Source organism: Fopius arisanus, unplaced genomic scaffold (genome assembly GCF_000806365.1).
Source record: "Fopius arisanus strain USDA-PBARC FA_bdor unplaced genomic scaffold, ASM80636v1 scaffold00060, whole genome shotgun sequence".
NCBI classification, from domain to species: domain Eukaryota; kingdom Metazoa; phylum Arthropoda; class Insecta; order Hymenoptera; family Braconidae; genus Fopius; species Fopius arisanus.
The window spans coordinates 660,051-681,910 of record NW_011887799.1 but is presented as its reverse complement, the minus strand read 5'-3'; the positions used below and the strand labels follow the sequence as shown (position 1 = coordinate 681,910).

At 38.7% G+C, this 21,860-nt stretch overlaps 2 protein-coding genes across 2 annotated transcripts in view; one reads left to right on the top strand and one right to left on the bottom strand.

Moving 5' to 3' along the window:
- The window catches only part of Etf-QO (electron transfer flavoprotein-ubiquinone oxidoreductase), a 7,778-nt gene extending 662 nt beyond the window's left edge, over positions 1 to 7,116 (top strand). Inside the window, exons 2-7 of the mRNA XM_011308563.1 lie at positions 114 to 221; positions 323 to 978; positions 1,061 to 1,302; positions 1,461 to 1,855; positions 1,983 to 2,204; positions 6,392 to 7,116. Coding sequence (XP_011306865.1) covers positions 114 to 221; positions 323 to 978; positions 1,061 to 1,302; positions 1,461 to 1,855; positions 1,983 to 2,204; positions 6,392 to 6,555 — 1,787 coding nt within the window. The 3' untranslated portion in view covers positions 6,556 to 7,116. The remainder of the gene's footprint in view (positions 1 to 113; positions 222 to 322; positions 979 to 1,060; positions 1,303 to 1,460; positions 1,856 to 1,982; positions 2,205 to 6,391) is intronic.
- A 7,594-nt stretch (positions 7,117 to 14,710) lies between these two features.
- LOC105268766 (uncharacterized) lies at positions 14,711 to 20,415 on the bottom strand. Its single transcript, XM_011308583.1, has 8 exons — positions 20,308 to 20,415; positions 19,343 to 19,539; positions 19,138 to 19,287; positions 18,863 to 18,947; positions 17,415 to 17,498; positions 15,754 to 15,956; positions 15,096 to 15,239; positions 14,711 to 14,901 (listed from the first exon to the last, which is right to left on the bottom strand). The coding sequence occupies exons 1-8, from the start codon at positions 20,309 to 20,311 to the stop codon at positions 14,815 to 14,817; spliced, it is 954 nt and encodes a 317-aa protein (XP_011306885.1). The 5' UTR covers positions 20,312 to 20,415; the 3' UTR covers positions 14,711 to 14,814.
- Positions 20,416 to 21,860: the final 1,445 nt, after the last annotated feature.

Sequence of the window (21,860 nt, the reverse complement as noted above, 5' to 3'; positions counted from 1 at the left end):
TTGAATAATAAATGTGTAGTTTCAAAGGATAATCCACGAAAAATTGTTTTTAATTTTTATCTCACTTTTAATTACATCCATTTGTAATTTATCTTGAAATATTAAATTTTCAGTGAAACGATTGCAAAAGCTCTCGAAAAAGTCGTACTCAGATGCTGCCTTTCCGAAAATTACGACTCATTATACGATAGTTCCGAGGGAAACAGATCCAAGATGGAAAGGTAATTAATTGATTAACGAAGGGTATGCAATTATATATTTTTCAATATCTAAATTAAAAATTCTAAAATAAAATGAAAGGCTAATTCATATAAAAATTCAGATGTGAATATGGAACGAGTAGTGGACGAGACAGACGTTCTCATAATTGGTGGAGGTCCAGCTGGAATGTCTGCGGCTATTCAGGCAAAAAAATTATCGGAAAAGCACGGCAAAGAAATTCGAGTAACTCTAGTTGAAAAGGCCTCGGAGATTGGTGGTCATATTCTGAGTGGTGCTTGCATCGATCCAATTGCCCTTAACGAACTAATTCCAAATTGGGAGGAGCTGGGAGCACCTCTGAAGACCCCCGTAACCGAGGATAAATTTGCACTTCTCACCGAGAAAGGGAGAATTCCTATCCCAATATTCAAGGGAATGCCGATGTACAATCATGGAAACTACATTGTGAGATTGGGGCACGTTGTTACCTGGTTGGGTGAGCAGGCTGAAGCTGCTGGAGTGGATATCTACTCTGGTATTGCAGCATCAGAAATTCTGTATCACGATGATGGATCGGTTAAGGGAATTGCCACTAATGACGTGGGTATCGCCAAGGATGGCTCGCCAAAAAGTACCTTTGAGAGGGGTATGGAGCTGCACGCCAAGTGCACAATATTCGCTGAGGGTTGCCATGGACACTTGACCAAACAATTGACGAGAAAATTGAATCTCCGAACTGATGCTGAACCTCAGAGCTACGGAATTGGTCTCAAAGAGGTACAGATGCCTGATTTATTTCTAAAACCTTTTCCCATTTCTGACATTAAAAAATAATTATTGAATTTGCACATTCCTCCAGATCTGGGAGATTGAACCCGCTAAACACAGGCCAGGAGCGGTGGAGCACACGATTGGATGGCCCCTTGATAAAAACACGTACGGGGGATCCTTTTTGTATCATCTGAATGAGGAAACCCCATTAGTCGCTGTGGGTTTTGTCGTTGGTCTCGATTACTGGAATCCGTACATGCATCCCTTCAAAGAGTTCCAGAGGTTCAAGCAGCACCCGGCAATCAGGCCGACCTTCGAGGGGGGAAAGAGGTGAAGTCTCTTCATTTAGAAATTTTATTGACAAACGAGTCTAGAAGGGAACCTAAAGCGCCCGTAGCAGAACAAAATTGTCAAAAATATTAACACTGATATTAACAGAGTGAAAAAAAAATCCAATTCAATCAGACTCTAAGGAAAAATTGTTCCAGGGTGGCGTATGGTGCCAGAGCCCTCGTAGAAGGTGGTTTCCAATGCCTTCCGAAGCTGCAATTCCCTGGGGGATGTTTGGTGGGGTGCACAGCTGGTTTTTTGAATGTTCCGAAGATCAAGGGAGTTCATAATGCCATGAAAAGTGGAATGTTGGCTGCTGAGAGTGCTATTGAGGCTATCATCGATGCTGAAGTGAATTCTCCAGCGACTGCTGGACTCGAACCCAAGAGCTACACCGATAAAATTAAAAACAGCTGGATATGGAAGGAGTTGTACGCCGTAAGAAACTTCAGACCTAGTTTTCATAGCAAGTTGGGAATGTATGGGGGTCTCATGTATTCTGGATTCTCCATGATGCTGGGAGGGAGGGAACCCTGGACTCTGACTCATGGAGGTAATTTTTACTGTTTACTCTTTACTTTGGCTCAATATCAAAAACTATATTGGGGCAATTGATAAAATTGTCACTTTGAGAGTAATTGGAGATCGTGTCAGGGAATGAATATTAAATTGCGTAACAGGTGCTGATCACACAAAATTGAAGCCAGCCTCCCAGTGCCCCCCGATAGACTACCCCAAACCCGACAACGTCGTATCGTTTGATCTTCTCTCCTCAGTTGCCCTAACTGGAACGAATCACGAAGGTGATCAACCCCCTCACCTCACCCTCAAGAACGACAGCATCCCAGTATCTGAAAATTTGGCCATTTACGATGGCCCCGAGGGTAGATTCTGTCCTGCTGGTGAGTACTGATTCAATATTCCCTCTACTCCACTCGACAAATTCCATATTTATATTCAAACTCTCATGGGTAATTCCAAAAGCTCCACACTAATATCTTATAACTTATTCCAGTTCAAAGCACCCAACCAATCCAATTCTCTTTCTTGCCTCGAATCAAATGTCCATTCAGCCATGAGAAAAATCGAATTTATGGATTCGACAGTTGGAAAAATTTTGTTTTGCCTTTGCCGAATCACTTGAAAAAAAAGAGTGGTAACGAATGGCTTTTTTCAAAAGTTTTCCATCACAATTGATAGAAACGAACAAATTCCCACAATTTCAATTCACAGTGGGGCTATTCCTCAAACAATCATTTATTCCAGTCTACGTGAGAAGATAAACTGAGGAATGAGTGGGAGAGAAATGCAGGTTTGCAGGACTGCCAGTTGGTTTTATCGTTTCCATTAATCACTCTGTCGATTGCCGTTTATTCGCGCGAATGGAATCACCCAGGCACGTTCAATTGTACTCGACAGTTCAGAGTTACTATTACTCGGGGACAGATTGTTCGACGATTTAAATTGCACAACGTAAATCAATTGAGAGAAGGTGAAAAAAATATATATATTCAATGGAGCCTAATAAAATTCATTGAATACTCCTATTCCTTCTCGCTGGTTAATTGTCATTTGCGTGTCTGGGCATAATGGGTTTACAGTACTCCATGGAGTCGGTTTCTTCTGCTCTGGGTGTTTCAGTTTGTGTTGTGAATACAACAGACTCAATTAGATGAGAGAAAAAAATAACAGATGGTAAACGGGAATATGTTGTAACTGACGTAAACGAAGAGAGAAAATTCTCTCATGATTTTCCCCAGTGGCTAACGCTGTGGCTGACACTCGCGTTATTTTTCTCTCCTTTTATCTGCATTTTCCATTATTTCGAGAGATCTTATAGATCTTGTCTCTTTTTATTCACGGAGAAAAGACCTTGTGCGTCTCTTTGTCGAGTATTATGAATGGTGCGTGTTATGCAACGAAGGGGTGAAAAATTTTTGATGGGGTTTTAGGGGTGAATATTAAATTGCCACAAAAACATTCGGTGCAAACGGGAATTTACAAAAAAATGTGGTCAGGAAACGCCACGTGGAATCAGAGCAATTATTTCTCGTGAAAACGTAATTTTTATTAATTAAAATTAGGGCAGATATAATTTATGAGACTTATTTCTTTTTAATTCGGAATAAAACAATTTTTTATGTGCGTGTTAGAAAATATTCCCCATAAACTCGGAGCTTCATTATTATTAGTAAGGCACTGGGAATTTTAATGGTGAAACGTCGTACGAATATTGATGTCAGTCTTTAAAAAATCGTGACAGAAAGCCACAATAAACCTGAAATAATAATTAATGTTCATTGAATAATTTTAATTCAAATAACTAGCGAGTGTCTCTTAATTCTTTTGGATGAGATATCCTTTCCAGCGCAATGAATCATTTATTTAAATTCTCTCTTCAATTCCACTTCAATAAAACAGAACATTAGGTGCAAAGATAATTTATCTGATTTAAATGAATAATATTCGCGATTAAAACAAGGAATTCGTGATAAAAGACTTTATTTATGCCCGCATTAAAACCCATTCTCCATAACTTCATCCTCGTAAACTCACCACTTCATTACTATTATGACACCGAGAACTTAAATCTTCATTTTTCTCCGGACTTTAAACTTCATGTAATGGAAATAGCGATGAATTCTCGTTGTAATATTTCACCGTAGAAGCAGGCTACCTTGATGCCGAGAGAACAGAAAAAGTGTTGATAAAAAATCCACGAGAGGTAATATCAGTAAATTTTCTAACCCCTGATCCCATCGGCGACGAGACAGCGAGTTATCGAGTCAAAAAATTATCGAGACCGTATGATTTATCGGAAATACACCATTAAATATTCCCGTCTCAATTTTGCGCGTGAAATTTTGATAAATTTTGTACCTAAACTTTCAATTTTTTTTATACTAGTGCAGCTCGTCTCATTCTTTATCACCATTCGACATTTTCACCCTTGCTCTCACCCTGATGTTTTCACTGAAAAGTGGGGAGTATCGACCGAGTGTCCTTGAACCTGACTCACCCGGAGGAACCCCGCGCGGCTAGACGACCCCGGACCAAGCGCAAGTTACTTCACCCATCACGAAAACCCCCACCCACCACCCCCAAGTTCACTTCAACATGAAATACCGATTAATTTCTTGAACATCCCTCGACTCTCAAAAAATCCCATAAAAATTACCCCCCAAAAAGATTAAAATTCAATAAAATTCCATGAAAATCCCGTGAAAATCTCGTGGAAATCTCATTACCCTCCGATTCCCTTTTGAATATCACCTATGATACCTAAACATTTATTACAGGGCAATCATTTTTCATCACATTTTGGAATATTCAGAAATTTGAGTAATTAACTTGATTTTCATCGCGATAATTAACGACTCGAGGGTATAACTGTAGCAAAAGCAATGCAAGCTCATCAATCCTCCACTTTGCTATCAACATTTCTCTTAATTACCACCGCCTAAAAATACGTAAAATTGTTTGCTACAAGCTTACTATGTGCGGGGATAATTTGCGAAATAAATTTCTCTCCGTGGAAGAGTTATCCGTGCGAAAGCGCATTAATTCGCCAGAAGGCGAGCGAGAAAATGAACTCAAAATTGAGTAGAAATCCATCAGAAGGGAGTGGATGTTTGAAGTGGAGAATGAAAACGCTTTTTAGACTTGACTCGTTTCCCTCAGACAGTCGATAACCCCTCACCATCCCGACAACTTCGTCTGGATGAGGAAAAGAGGGTTTGGGGTACAGCCGCCTCGAGGAAACAACTCGTTTCACTTCCCGACAGGCTTCTCACTCCATTCGTCTTGTGGGGTTGCGACGACAGGGGTGGAAACTCCTAGACGTTAGAGAAATGAAAGGAATGGTGGACAAAAAGAAAAAGTATATTCCTCGAGATGCGGAAGCAGGAAATCGTTAACCGAGCAAGTGGTTGGGTAAATTTATTGTCCATAACTCGGTGAACCTATTGCATATTTATCCGAAACCCTCATGATTTATGACTGCAGTCATCCAACTCTGTTTATTACTCCACAATTCATCGCGATCAATTCTTCTCCGCTAAAAATTATTTTTCAAATTTTTAAACTACCCAAACAAGTAGTAACGTGATAAGTATAAAGTATGATCAGGCATATTCAACGTTTTTCATTTCTCATAAATCTCCAAAACTATCGATCTGAGCGAGAAACGTTGAAATACTTTTTTACAGTCAAGAGAATTTCCGGGAATAATGAATTTCACACTTTTTTCCGTAGAAGCAATAGTTCATGCGTAAATCGATATTGAACACGACGCCGCGTAAAGTGGAGTTATCACATTTGTTTGTTAAATACTTTGCTTTTCAAAAACCATCGATCCGAGGGGAAAATATTGAAGAACTTTTTTATGGAAGAGGGTATTACAATAGACATTCCATTGTAATACGTTAAAACGGACTATTGACTTTATCGGGTAATATTTAATAAAGTTAGGCATTGCCCTGGACATCTAGAAGTTCTCGTGTAAAATGGATGATCTGATTCAGTGCTTATCTCCATAAATCTTTCATCCAAATCCTGGGAAGTGTCTTGGCGGTAGAATTCAATTCGTTTACTCCTCCATAAAGGAGTTCCGGGACAAATAAACTGGGGATCTATTTAAACAATGAAGCAGGAGGAGGAAGTGAATGCAGGACCATACGAATTGGTTGGGAAAATGGATTTCCCGCTGGACACTGTACTAGTTGTGGGTTGGGTATACAGAGAGGATGGATACGTGGTTTATGGAGTGGAAGTTACAACGCTCTTCCAATGGATGTGCGCTTCCATGGTGGTCAGACACGGTCAGTAGGCATAGGTCGGCCATGAATTGTGAATGGAGAGGAGAGGCCATTGCCAAAGGTGAAATGCTATCCACCACTTGCTACTTTTCCATCTCATTCGATCGGGGGATGAATAATTGATGGCACAGGGATGTTAAGGGATGGTTCACTCGTTATTTTTTTACTTCCGAAGATGTAACGGATGAGAGTAGAATAAAAAGGGCACAGGATATGTTTTTATTATCTTCACACAGCGTTTCCTCATTTTAGAAAATTTTTATTTGCTCCAGGTGTTTACGAATTCGTACCTTTGGAGGTGGGCGATGGGCAGAGGTTACAGATTAACGCCCAGAATTGTATCCACTGCAAGACGTGTGACATCAAGGACCCCAGCCAGAACATCAACTGGGTGGTGCCAGAGGGTGGTGGTGGCCCAGCCTACAATGGCATGTGAACCAATCGATCAATGATTCGATTCCTCCATCGCGTGATCGAGATGTCTTCCCCCACAAAATCATCAAATTCGGTGCTCATTAGTGAAGTGGTGAGAGGTTGAAAAATTCATTAATCTCTGACATTGTGATAAAATCGTTATCATCGCGATTATTATTTTCACCGCTTAAACTGTTGAAATTATACCGCTAGCAAATTTATACGTATTTTTAGATATTTTTTATGTAAATGGTTCTTTGATATTTCTATTTAAGCTAACCCTAATGATTAGGGATTTCTGCAAGCCAATCAATGCAAGACTGTAGTGAAAACACGAGTCATACTCGTTGAGAGAATTATCCCACATTATTGAAGACTTATGCAAGTGCCTTCACATTTTCACCCAAATGTAAATACATTCGTCGAAAAAAAAATGAGAGAACTAATTCGGTGATTGAGAGAAATGAATTTATAATTTTTTTTATAACCTGTTGAATTTACAATGAATTGTTCATTAAATCTGTAAACTGATAATCTGATAGTGTACGAGAGAATAAATAATTTTCCGTTATTTTTGGAGCAATCGGTGGATCGATGATCATTTGATTTCGAATAGACCACGAGAATACGAACAGCGGCCAAATCCGCAGAATCTACATAATGGGGATTGGCCACCGGTAATTTACCATTTCACCGCATACATATTGATTTGTTATCGAAATTCCCGTTATTATCATTCTTGGGGTTAATCTTACCCTTCCGGCACGCCCAAAATAGTCGTTATGTATCCACGAGGATTTTATCATAACAACTATTGAAATGGGACCCGGAAGGTGCGTCATTTTCAACGTAATTTCTGGGCTGTCAGGATCCATTTGTATCACCACGAAATTCCCCTCCCTGAGAAAGTAATCAAACATAATGGGCCACTGATTTCGATGGGCTTGTCATCCTCTTTGTGTGAGTTCCACGCCCCCTTACCATATGCACTAGCTCCAGCAGAAATTGCGGGGAAAATCAAAAATCCATTACAATTCTTACCAATTATTATTGCAATTTCAAGAACAATTGCGGATACACCGGCATCATCACCGAATTCCTCATTCCAAATGTGAATTCCTGGATTCGACCGGACAATATGTAAAAAAGAATCATCACTCCGAATTTCCTCACTAAAAATAAAAATAGTCTAATAAAAAGGAATGCTAAATTGTTTTATTACCATTTTACAATCTATACTTTACCTGGATGACATTTTTTTAACAGCAATTCAGTTTTGAATTCTTATTGCAGCGAAAAAAATGATCACAGAGATGAGAATTGTCAACTCATTTCACGAAAGTTCTAAATCAATCCTTCAAGCAATATTTCTTTGTTCCTGGATCCCCTATATTTTCTGTGATGTCCTCCCCCAGGTTCGCTCACTCAATTTAAATTCTCGGTACTTCTCTCCCTCTCGATTACTTGAATTGCGAATCGAGTCATCTCTGTCTTAAATTCTCCTTTCTCTCCGGTGAAAGCGACATGGGGGTGGATAAGGGGGGAGGGATTCGAGGGGTTCCCGACAGAACTTTCCCGGGCTAGGTTGGCGTTGCCATGGCAACCCTGGCAACCCATTGGCAATTCGCAGGAGGGTTGCACTCGTACGTGCGTTTACCCGTCGGCCCTGGATAGAACCCCCCACAATGCGATCAGTGTCTATTCTGAAAGCGTTACTTGCTCCTGTGGACACTGTTGCGCCTGGCCTTCAATGTCTCATTACTTTACCCACCAAGTGACAATCAAACTACTCCAGAGGGCCAACCCTTGATGAAATTTATTCATCCAGCTCTCGAATGTCTAGCTGTCTCCTCGCACTTTTCACCCTCCAGCACCTAAATTATTGCCATTCTCTTTTTTGATAAATATCTCGGACCACCGGTCTGATCTCAACATTTTCGTGATTACCATTTTTACAGATCTAATTGAGATCTGGAAAAATGATAATAACAAAAAATGCGTTATCTCCTTTAGGTTCGGAGATATTCGGGAATATTCGGAGATATTTGAGATATTCTACTGCCCTAAGTAAGTCTTGAAGCCAAATGTCTCATCGTAATTCCGGATAACCTAATGATTAGTGGGGTGGATCATCCCTCCCACCCACTGGACACTGGTGTTTACCATGAGTTTCACCCCTCGTGGATGATCTCCACATCCACACGTGCACGTGAGACACATTGTAGTGGCGTGTAAACGCTTTTGCTCGTACCCTGGTGATAAGGGCTAAACCTACATGGACACTGAGTGAGCTACGACAGTGACGTGACTGAAATTACGGTGACAATTGGCTGATGTACGCTATTACATTGATCGAGGGAATGCACTCGAATTAGAGAATGCCTGGTGCAAGCCGAGAGTGTTTTCGAGTTTAATTGTAATTCACTCTAATGACAGGGAATTAATTTCAACCAGGGTTTTGCATTTTACCTCCGGAGGATTCAATGATTAATAATGAGGGAATATCGTCGATTTAACCCGAATCCACTATTATTCATGACGATTTGGAAACTACTTTGTGCATTAATCGTTCCTGACGATTAAAAAAGTTATTTTAATCAGTCCCTCACTTTATTTTTATGCATAAAAAATTTTCAGGTGAGGGATTTATGAATTGTAATTCGAAAATTAAATGTATATCAATATTACGATAACTCATCATCGCAAGTTCATTATAATTTGTCCATTGCCTCTAGCAGAATCCTCAATGTCATTCCGCAGCAAGTTTCACGGAAAATGAGGATTTCCATTGCCACTAATGATGAACTGTAATTACATCTGTGCTGTATCTCCAGCATGCATGTCGCCTATGTACAATGACGTTAACACTGGGTATGCAAATGAATTATCTTATTTGATGCTTCATTTCGTGCGAATGGTATTTGAATTATTTTCCAGCTGTTGCCGGTCTATTTGGACGTGTCAATTAATCGGATTGATTTTAGTAACATCATCGATAGGCCTTCCGGTTCAATCGACATCGGGCTGGTTGCAGGCTAATTGGAATTACTCGTGCTATCGACAAGTTTCATCAATCATCTGGTAATTCGCGCCTTTCAGGTCCTGCGTCTCCGTCACTCGCGATCATTCGCGATAGACTCGACTTCTCCATCGAATCATTAATAGGTTTCAGGTATCGCGATAGATGCTGATTATTTATATTAATTATCTCAATTATTATAATCCCGAAGTCGATCCTTTTGAATTCTTCTCATTGAAATATTATTTATTTATTCAAAAAATCTTCATAAAATTCAAATCGGTTGAATGGTAATGGCATTATTTTGGAGGGATTCATCGATTTATTGACCAATTAGCAAACAGAACATCTTGAATACGCCCTAATGGCTCAATTTGGATCGGCCTTTTACACAATCATTGTACCCGAGGTAAACAGAATTTTCTCGTTTCACCCTCGGTTTTTGTTGCCTAGCTTTGGCAGTTGTTGCTCCTCATGGCGTAACTGGGAACAAAGAAGGGGGAAAAAAGTCAGTTCTGTACTCGATAGCGACAGATGCGGGGAAACGTTATCGATTAGCTCTCAGAGGTCATTTGGAATTGGATGTTGGTTGAGGAATAAAAGTACAGATCTACAAGCGTGAAAACCTCACATCTGTCCATCATCATTCCCACCCCTAATGGATTATCGGAATCATATTCCCGATGGTGATATTCTGACGCATTCTAGATGACACGGGAATTTTTTTATCGCCATCGGGGTCATCAGCAAGCATTATCAATGCATTGGGGGGTGTAAAGTTATTGTTGTTTGCGAACAGTTCAGTAATAATAGGTGATTTCAATTATTTTGCGGGATTCGTTGGTAATGGGATAATATCCCAGTTTTATGGGATTATATTGGAAGATCATTACGGGTCAAAGTCGAAGTTATTATGTATTACAATCATCAATTTTTGTGGTCAATTTGAAAGTTATGAGTTTGTTGGATGAGGTTTTTATTGGATCGATTAATTAAAGGTTCAGAGTACTAGACTACCAGAGTGATGGATTTATTTGGATGAGAAATATTTGGAAAATGTTGTCCTCTTTTTTTTATAGAGAATAGTTGATGTTTTTGTGGGGTGACCCATTGGGCGAGCCTCAAGTACCCCGTAAAAGGTCAGTTCCAGGTGTAAGAACCTTTCGCGGGTTGAAACTCTTGGTTATATTCACCATGAAACCTACGTCGTGATGAAGGGCGCATTGGGTACGTATATATCTTGTTAAAATTTAATGTCTACACATTTGTACAGGTCGAGTCATATTGTTGATGTACTTTAACTGCAAATCCAACGCACTGTGTACTTGGGCATTGTACGCCGTTAACTTAGTGTATAGACACTGGGTTTCAGGTCAGTGCATGCTAGGGTCCAAAGGTTGGTAATTCACCCAGTCGTTAAAGTGGACGACTAATTTAGAGGGTGAATTAGACCAAAGGGAGAGTCATTTTCCCCCATTAATCAAAAATACATTTTTTCTCATAAGAAACTCAATATTTTTCACTCCATGTCTTCAACTCTTCATTAATCAAGTGCAATTTGCAAGCCACGAAATTAATCCTCAATCGTTTATTTAAATACCGAAAGAACTATTTTTGATAATGAGAAACGATAAAATCACGAGCGAAATGCTGGTATTGCTAATTGATTAGCGTAAATAATGGCTGAAACATTTCCGATAATCGACTGCGAGAAGAAACAGTTTCGAAACAATTTGAATATTCACATCCAAAGGACCATAAAACCGCCATTCATCAAGTTTCTCTACCGATAACAATCCCAGTACAAATCCACATTCACAAAAGTGTTTATACATCCGTCTACTTTGCACGTAGAATTCGCAAACTCATGCAAAGCTTCTGCGCGAAGTAAAGGCCTTTCAGTGGCTGTCGCTCGCACATGTTCTCGCCAATTCTAGAGGGTTGCATAAAAATTAGCATAAATAGGGGTGTGAGGGTTGAGTGGTTAGAATGATTCTGAGGGAAATGGCACGCAGCCGACACGTGTCACGAATAGCCAAGAATACGGGGGTCTGGTTTACATTCTGTCTCGGTCTCACCTTTTCAAATGCGAGAGGATTCTCCACGGCATGTGAGCAGGACGACCGTTGGGCTCACGAATAGCTTCGACGGATCAATCATAATGCCCAACCAATGACCCATTTGGGAACTGCTGTCATCGCAATCACAAACACAATCGCAATCCCGATAAATTACCGATGTCCGGTGCTTATATTCCCTCAAATCAGTTATCGCCCTAAAATATTATCCAATTAGTTAATTACTGAAATCGATGAAGAACGTTATGCGATTGATTTGACAATTCTATCATTCATGAAATGACAAATGTTATCACGAAATGGTACACTAGGGGAAAATTCTTGGAGTGAAATTTTTTCTGTGGGGATTTTTCTGATACCCAGAAATTCCATAATTAATAATAATTTCCAATAGAGCTGAAAGATATTGAGGAGTTCCTAACAAAAGGGTCACTAGAAATATGAGAATTTACGAGATCATCCCAGAATTCGAATGTTGCCAGGTCGTGAACGTGGTCGTGGACAGCCGGCCCATCTTGTTGGGCCCCTGTTTGTCCCGGTTTTATATTTTCCATCCTCCACCAGAGGGAAGATGGCAGATCGCACGGCAGATGGGACTTCAACGGCCAACAGCTGCCGAAAAAAGTCGCCTGTGTATTACTCCACTCGATATCATCTTTCTCGCTCACCCATTGATGGCCGCCTGTTTCATTTTTTTTTCTTCAGGGTTGTAAAATGAGCCCCCACCCATGTGTTACCGGAACCACGGGTTCAAACCTGTTGTACTGCCTGCACGAGACCCTGAAAAAATAATCCCTAAATTAATAATCCGGAGTCCCCAATCTCATCAGATGAACTATCACAACTATCAAGTCGTCAAGTAATTATAAAAATCATTGAACATCCCCACTTTCCGCCTAAATTTCATTAAATAATCATCCCCGCAAATTCAATTCCATTAGTAATATGAATTTCACTAAATTTTTCGTTAAGTATGATTATAATGGATGAGGGAATCCAAGGAAAATGGATTGGATTGAATTTTTTTACAAAAGAGACTCGAATCCTCAGTAAAATTCCCGTCATTCACCCCCAGACACTTTTTCATCCCTCAACTTTCACAGCCCTTTTATTTCAAACAGAAAGAAACTGTTCCACATGGAATTATATAAAGCCAAAGTTCAAACTAATTATGCAGCGGACAGTGGGAGACCATGAATATGACGGGCTTAACATTTTCACCAACTTCTTGATTAAATTAAAGTAAACTCATTATCAATTTAACTGGGATTTTCACAGGCACTTGGAAGTTCTGGGTTTTTAATTTTATTCGGTTTTGCTTAGGATCATTGAAAGGGGCCCATGGCAGCTGTGAAAATACAACAGCTGATGAAAATATTGTGTCCCAGAACGATTCATGTGTTTGGAGAATTTTACCTGGTTATTGTCAGTTGAAACAATTTAATTACCACTGCGGGATCGTGTAATTCGGTGCTTGTGTAATTGACCGCTGGAAGAGCCAATTATCAAAGTTATTTGAGTCAACGGGAGTATGAAGTATAATATAATATTAAAACAGTATATTAAATTCGAGGGCTTAATCCTGAATGTCAATTTCAATTAGCTCACCCATGGCTTCATAATATTTTCATGATTCCGGTGTAATGAGGTTTTTGGAATCACATCGAATCATTTTCCAGGCGATCAACAGTTATTACGTACGAAAATTCCATGGGAGAAATTTTATCTGCGTTCATGATTCACTCGCGCAATTATTATTGCGTTACGCTACACGGAATTCACCTGATACCCAGATTTTTTCATTTACATCACGACCTTTTGATTAAAACAGTCCAGGCCATTATGTCAATCCATTCGGGATGAATGTGCCGCGTTTTTCGTCAGTTTACATTGACGAAATCTGTTATTCAACATTTTTACGACTGGCTGTTACAATTTGTATTTACAGCACCAATAAAAGTCGCTCCGAATTGATTTTTTGGCAATGGCTCAATCGCAAAGCGCAATCTCTCTGGTTTAACCGAAATTTTAAATCCAATCTGTCGCTCAATTCTCATTAATAAACATGTTCAATCGAAATTCTAATAAATGGAAATAATCCTACGAACAGCTATAACTCAAAAATTCTGACGTTCCAATCCGTCAGTAGAAATTCCGTATCAAGAATCTCCATAAAATTTCGGGTTAAGTCACCCGACTTTCACTCGAATTTATTTTGACAGAATGGGCCAATCTGAAATCAAAATCTGCCAGCAATTCTTCAGTAGAAATAAAAATCATCGAGCTCTGAGTGAAAATCGCCTTATTTCATCCCCCTCCAAGAGAATAGATCCCGATAAAATCGCACAACCCTCCGGGAGGGGACGGTGAGGGGTGGGAGGGGGTAAACCCGATTTGCAAATTGCATGAGCAAGAAATAAGAGCTACATGTTATTGTTCGCATTTACCACCGACAATGGCTCGTGGCAGGCAGCTGTTGCGATTTCAGGTCCCCCCTCTTAATTCCGCATATATATATATATTTTTTTTTATAATCCACAGGCCGGTTTTGGGATCCCAGACGTGTGCCCCATAGGAAATCATCAAAGGAGAGATCATTCATGGTTTTTGTCTGAAAGTTGGCTGTTCAAATCGTAGTGTCAGAATTGCCTGCTAGTCCTCATCGATGTATTAAATACTCCAACCCCGAATCACCGGGGGTTGAATGACAATGGAGGGGACAGGGGGATACCTCCTGGTGCCACGTGCCATCTATGGGAATAACGGTCCACGTGCCGAGATTCAGTGGGCGTTGGTGATGAAAAAGGGGGACCAACTGCCTCCATTGAATCTTTTCATTATTCCAAGGATTATTTTTTGTTATTCAACAAATTATTTCCGTCGGTTCGTTAAGCCTGATATGGACCCACCGAAATTCATTAAAATAATTAATAACGATAAGGAAATAATAGGATAAAACCATGGTTCGTTATTGTAATTAAATATTTAATGAAATTTTCATTATTTAATTTATTCAATCGACGATCATTCATAATTATTTTAATTCATTAAAATTGGAGTTATCATGTTAATAATTCACATTCTGGGAGAGACAGTGAGAGTTTTTTATTCAATCTGCTTCCATGAGTGAGTCGAAGGAGATACCATTTTAATTTATTATTTTATTCACACCTGATTGCAGATTTCACTGCTGGACCAGAACTTCGTATTCTCTGAAAGGGATTTCCTGTCCGTTGTAGGGAATATACAGACTTCCATGGCTGGGATGTATCTGAAAAATAGATAGAACGCGAATATATAGACTTCCAGGACTATAATGGCACCGGCAATTTTTCCTGAAGCTCTTCTCCTGGAGCATTCCGGGGGGAATGAACATTTCGTGGTTTTTTTTTTCATTCTTCCGGCAGTTTTGAGGGACAAAATCGCAGGAAAATATTAAGGATCTTTACGTGACTATGATATTACCTTTCCTACACATGGTATGCCGTTGTGGATTGTTCGACCGACGTAAAGAGGTTCTCCTCCACTTGTTCGACCGCCGTCAACGGCACCGGGAGGAACGTGACCGTTTCTTGATGGCACCCATTGAAATTCCGCTGGCATCAACACCTGACATCAATGGAGATTAATTAAATGTAGTAATTACCCCTCTATCTCCGCAAATCAATTATTTTCCAAATTAACAATTGCATGGTTGATCAATTACCCCGATGTCATCATCTCTATGGCATTTTATTAATTGATAATTCAATTATAAATCATGATTGCAATTACAATTTATAATTATTCTGATTGATCCCAAGATAAATGGAAATCGAGTTGTATTTTTGGAGATAAACGTAACGAAAATATTTTAGAATAACCTGATGCAGGTTATGCAATTAACGCGAAAAAATGAATGTTTATGAATTTTTGAGAAATTTAGAAGAACATGCAGGAAAATTACTGCACGATCATGACGATCATGAGTTTTTTTTTTTTTTTTTTGTGAGTTATTAAATAATGATACAATAAAACGGTTTTAATTTCGAGTAAATCCGATCAACAATTTGTCAGGGAACATTGTTTTTGTTGAAAGGGGGCAGAGAATTTTTATATGGATTAATAAATTTTGAGAAATTACCTCAAAGTCATGTTTCATGATTTCAGTGCCTCCATATGCAACATATGCAACACCGTGCTCTGGTTTAGCTTTGGCTGGTAGAATATCACCCTCATGATATGCCCTACCAACAACAAGACAGCTACCATCTAGGTCACGACCCACTGTCACCATTCCAGGTACGACATAACGCGCACCTGAATATCTCACCCACCTGTAACCTCCTAGTACAGAAGACATCCAACCAATGCTTTCATTCGGCATTACAATTGCCCGCGGTGAATTTATATGAGAATGGGAAGACGGATGAATCCGATGCGTCGCACTGTGAAACCAATTGTGACAAGCAAGTGTGTAATTCCGAATGGATTACGCGGTGCGATTACACTCTAAACTCGCGCATGAGAAATATCAACAATTTACGGCTTATCAGTACGCACTGCCGCTATTCACCCACGGGAATTCCATTTCTTTGGTTTTTTTTGTCAATGACGTCGCTCTCCGTTTTCACGGATGAAAATATATATTATAATATTTATTATAAAATTCCAGGAAAAAATGCGTTACTCCACGAATTTGAGTTTAATCGCACTGCGTTGACATTTATCTCTGAAATTTATGACAGTTTTTGATATTTTTTTAATTCATCATTCCTCCGAGTTTACAATGACTTCCGGAATTTTTAAACAAACCGATTGCAAATGATAATTGAAATAGAACCGGAATTTCTGCTCCGCGCATTAACGGATAATAATGATCGAATGTCTAAAGTAATCTTATCAATTCGTGGTAAAATAATTCCAGCAGGTAAATAAAATATCACTTTACATAGTAGGGGGATATAAATCAATTATCGAATCGCTATCCGTCAGGTCCAAAGTACTGCGAATATTGATCGCGCAATGTTTACGATCGATATCTGAAATCGGTGGTATTTTGGCAGATTTTACACCATCTTTTGTGTCTCGGTGAATTTCTGAGGCCATTCGGGGGTCCTAACTACTCTCGATTCTCATATTTAGATAGAAATTCCCCGATTACCATATATATGGCGCCACATATCTGCACACAGGCGCAGATTTATGGATACGACAAAATAACTGGAGAATATTTCTGGCAACTGAGGATGACGGCGCTTATCGTTTTCCGATATCCCGGCCATTTTTTATCAGTAAAGCCTCTTATCTAGCTCAGGTGGTGTCCTTCCTCGACTGTCGACTTACGGAATCGAACCGAATCACGGCCTATCAGTGGTTTTTTTCAATTCTTTTTGTTCCATTGAATTGAAAAATAAAGACAAAGTCGGGGAGCACAAAAAATCAATTCACCGCGTCCGAGTATTACGTTTTAATATTCCAATTAATTTATACCAAATCTGTTATTGTAGACTAGCGTACGCAAAAAGAAAGTTTTTCTCGGCGGGTGGATAACGAAAATTGGAGAGAAATTGTTGTGAGAATCGAGACCGTATTGTTAATTTACGAGTTGAATAAATTCAGTGGAATGAATATGAAGTTTGAATAATGGGATGAGATAAATACTTGGTGAACCCGGAGTTCCCCGAAACCGATCGCGAATTTCAATCAATTATGAATACCAATTGATATGTCAGTTTGAAGAGGGATGGCCGGGTAATTACGAGCGATTATATCATCATGGGATGATTTGGGGCAAACTCTTACCTGACATTTCCAATTTTGAGAGGTCGCAGCGGTTCCTGCTGACTTTCGATCGACTTCCTCGACTGATTCCAACTTGCCACACGACTCAATATATCGAGTCGACACCGCCCACAATGACGTAATTCAGATAACGAGCGAAAAAGCGATTTGTCTGTCATGACTGGTGGAATAATTCGTGGAAGGGCTGATGGTCTAGAGGTCCTGCGGGGGCTGGAAACATCCGGGGAAATGATACCAACGAAAAATCGAGATCGCGATACGCTATATATCCCATCACAAAATCGGCCAATTCCTAAATCACCTGAAAGCAATTCGAACTCAACGGTTTTTTCCTCGATATCTCGGAATTCGGGGCTGAAATTCAAATTTTCTTCATGACCTTTTTTGCAGAGCCGATCGACAGCTACAAAAAAGGTAATTACATAATTGTGGCTGGGTGTCTCAGATTGGGAGATATTTCACAAAAATCCAGGTAAACCGAGACCCTTTCGTTCCGTGGAAAGATTGAGCTAATTTGAGTGGTTCGACCGCTTTTCTGCAGACTCCAAATTGAATAAAATCAGTGAACCAACTAAAAGCAACATTTTCGCCAACACTTTTCGGAACAGAATCCCTTGTTCCAATTTGCAGCTAACTAAACCGAGAATAAATATCAATCAGCGAATTTAATGGTATGAATTACCCCGGGTTGCATTCTATCTTTACAGTAAACAATTTACGGCAATGTTCGGAAATGGAGTCTGAGGTTGTGAGCAATTGTGTAATTATCCTGCTCAGCACAAAGGGAGAGGGTATTTGGTGTAAATAGGGAAAATCCCCCGGAAAGCACTAGTGCGCAGAGAGCTTCATTCACACCACGAAACGACGATAAATTACTTCTTCATGGACACCGATCAAATTTACCCCCGGACAATTTCTACCCTGTGTATCCGGAATTCTATTTGGATGGATATACGAAAATACACAGTGAATTATAGGGTTGGATTTCTTTTGGAGGGGCTGAGGGGTTCCGATTTACTCCGATTGGTTCGATCTCTACGAATAATATTTCTCGGCTCATCTCTCAAAGAGATTCAATATCCAATAAAATTATATTTGCAAAATTCGATTTTTCATAATCTTCAATTGATACGTTTTGTGTAACGAAAATATAGCCTATTTTTCAGTATTTTTTTTGTTGTTTTACAGTTGAATAAAACCAGAGCGATGAATCATCATTTCTAAATATATGTGAAGCCATCACCTCTGTCGTTATCAGTGTTATCAATGATAATCAACTCGCCGAGCCATCGGGGAAATGTCAATGTAAAAGTCAAGTGCTCACTCATTGTGTGAAAAACTATATTTGCAGGGCTATTATTCATTCAAACAATTTTAATGTCATTAACAATTGTTCATTTCAATTTCATATTTAATTTCATTCTGTTTAATTATTTTGCAGATCCTTCACTTCTCGACCAAAATCTCAAAACTCCTGGCGACGTACTGCGTACAAAAATACGAGTAATAAAGCAATCCGCTACTGTGTCCCACCTGTGCAAAAAATTGTTTATTAAATAAAAATTCCAAACTCCTATTTTCATCGAATCCCGTAGCAATCATAATTTTTAAAAATCTTCACTTCTTCCAGAATTTTCAGCCCAAAAAAAAACAGAACAAAATTATCATTATTTCGCTAAATCAACTCATCACATTAATTTATTTAAAAATAAATTGTCGTTACCTTTCCCGCGACAGCGTATCCATCATGAGTGGTGCGACCAATATAGAGTGGGTCCCCTTCTTTGTTGTGTCCACCAACAATAGCATTATTCGGTATTTTAAGATCATTGATCTTGACCCATTGGTACTCATCCCGATCCATCATCAAGATCTATATAAATTCACGTAATTAATTCATAACTCCAATCATTAAATAAATAAATTACCTCATATCGGTACACGTTGTACTCTCGGTTTCCACTGGCGCAGAAGGCGATGCCCTGAGTTGGTCGGGCCTTGCAAGGTATGAGTTCATTGTCTTTCCAGGCCCTAGCAACCACCAGGGTCGAACCATCGCTGTCACGACCCACTTTGACCATTCTCCCTTCGATGGAACACTTGGAGGAATATTTTTCCCAACACACTACAAGAAACGCAATAACAAAAACAATAACAATTTATCTACTCCAATGATTTCTCATTAATTACTAAAATCATAAAACAATTTTTTCAGGGACATATATAATAATGATAATTATTATTAATGTCTAGTTCGTTATTATTGTTATCATCACGATTATTATTATTGTTATTATTGGCATTATTGTTATTATTGTTATTATTGTGATTGATCTAATATTCCAGAATGAAAATAGATTTTTTCAATCAGCGAATTTAATGGTATGAATAAAAAATTAATGGTATGAAAAAACAATAAGAATGTATCTACTCCAATGATTTCTCATTAATTACTAAAATCATAAAACAATTTTTTCAGCGACATATATAATAATAATAATTATTATTAATGTCTAGTTCGTTATTATTGTTATCATCACGATTGTTATTATTGTTATTATTGGCATTATTGTTATTATTGTTATCATTGTGATTGATCTAATATTCCAGAATGAAAATACATTTTTGGCGTAAAAAAAATAAATTTTTTCTACATTAGGAAGATTTTCAATGTTATTTTTTATAATGGAGGATATTATTAGAATTGCGGTGAATTAAGTTTTCGCGCAAGCGCAGACTGCCAATCGCCAAAAGGCATAACCTGTCGCTAAAATAACGCGCGATTCGCCGATTAATCGCGGTACAGAGACAATATCACGAAAATGACACATGACACCGAGTCATCTCCCTGTCCGAACAATTTCGCGTCGAATAATTAATGAAAATAACGTACCCATTATTTATTCCGAATTGTTGACTGCAATCTTTGGACAATTCCGTTTCACTGCCGCTGTCAGTCGACGCCTCGGATTTCATGACTCACAGTGCGCATTTGTACTTGCAATTACCGTGTTATCATAATTCCAGGAATAGCTCAAAGAAAATATTGAATGGTGGGAGACGCTTGTACAGCAGATTGCATATCTTATCAATTGGATTTGAAGAGTACGTTCTATCAGCATTAGTTTATTGATTAGATAAATTTTTAACGGTTGAATAATGCAATTGTGGATTAGGCAAAAGACAGACTGAAATAGCCCGCAGGAGACAAAGGGATGTGGAATTAGCCCCCAGGTTATATCACTAGATGCGGATTAAACCGTAGGACACACCGATGTACACGTGCAAACAATTCGTACGGATAATTATTCTGGATAAACACTGGGTGCGATAGGCAATCAGTTGAAATTCATAAAATCCAGAGCTTGTTCAAATATCATTGCCTTTTACATCAGAATTAATTGCCTTGATATTTATTGCAATTAGTCGATTACATTTGTTATATCGATATATTAAACCGATGTACATCTATGCGTATTTCCATTATATAATCGGAATCATTAGGATTGTATTTTGTGAACAATGGAGTTGGTAATGAAAAATCATGTGACAGGGTATCAAGTTCGTTTACATATCATACTCGATTGATAATTTTTGCAATGAACAAGCGAAATAACACCAGCCTCCGGGACAAAAACATATCTGACATTATGCTCTAGCACTGTGGATTCAATTAGCATGAAATTATCCGATATGGCTCGTGGCATTCAACGAAAAGTTAACACGAGATAAAACACTGACAGAAGAGTAATTACCACCCCGTGGATAACGTTTACATAGTAAATCAGTTTTTATCGAGTTAAGATGTATGAATAATTTATCAAATTTCGGTCATTAGTGCTTCTCGGGAATATTTCAATATCAAATGGAGAATTATTGCTCTAAATTCATGCACTTCTATTTTTTTTAGTCACTTTGGCAGGGAAAAATTGAATTTTTTGAAAAATTTGATAATTGTTTGATTATTTTCCAGAAGTTATAGTTCTGCCATTTTTAAAAGTAATTTCATTTTGATTCGCGAAGTTCCTGTAGTGAATCTGAAATTATTTTGAAATTCGTAAAATGTCCGCAAATATAAATAGTACAAATTGTTGAATTTCTAGTTCCGGGGGAGGCAAATTTTTTAATCTCGTCGCGTTAATGAATCTCGTATCATTTAACACGCGATATAGTTTGAAGTCCAGGGTCTCGCAATTATGCCATTTCTTGGTAGGTATAATTTCAACTCGCGTGCTATGCAAACGTTCTTTCATTAGTCAAAAAAAGGAAATAAATGGAATGAGACGTAATTAAAGAAAGAATTGTTGGGATATTGTTGTGGGTCTTTTGTTATACCGCAATGCGACATCCTCAGTGAGTTTAACGTTCCTTTTGCCCTCAATATTCATGGAAAGGTAAAGGGATTTACCGAATATCTCAGCGGAACTGTGTGGTAATAATTGAAAT

Excerpts from the sequence above, each read along its gene's own strand:
- LOC105268766 (XM_011308583.1), bottom strand. Across the intron at positions 19,288-19,342 it reads ACAACGTGTACCGATATGAG|ATCTTGATGATGGATCGGGA; the intron begins GTAATTTATTTA and ends GAATTTATATAG. Across the intron at positions 14,902-15,095 it reads GCATACCATGTGTAGGAAAG|ATACATCCCAGCCATGGAAG; the intron begins GTAATATCATAG and ends TCTATTTTTCAG.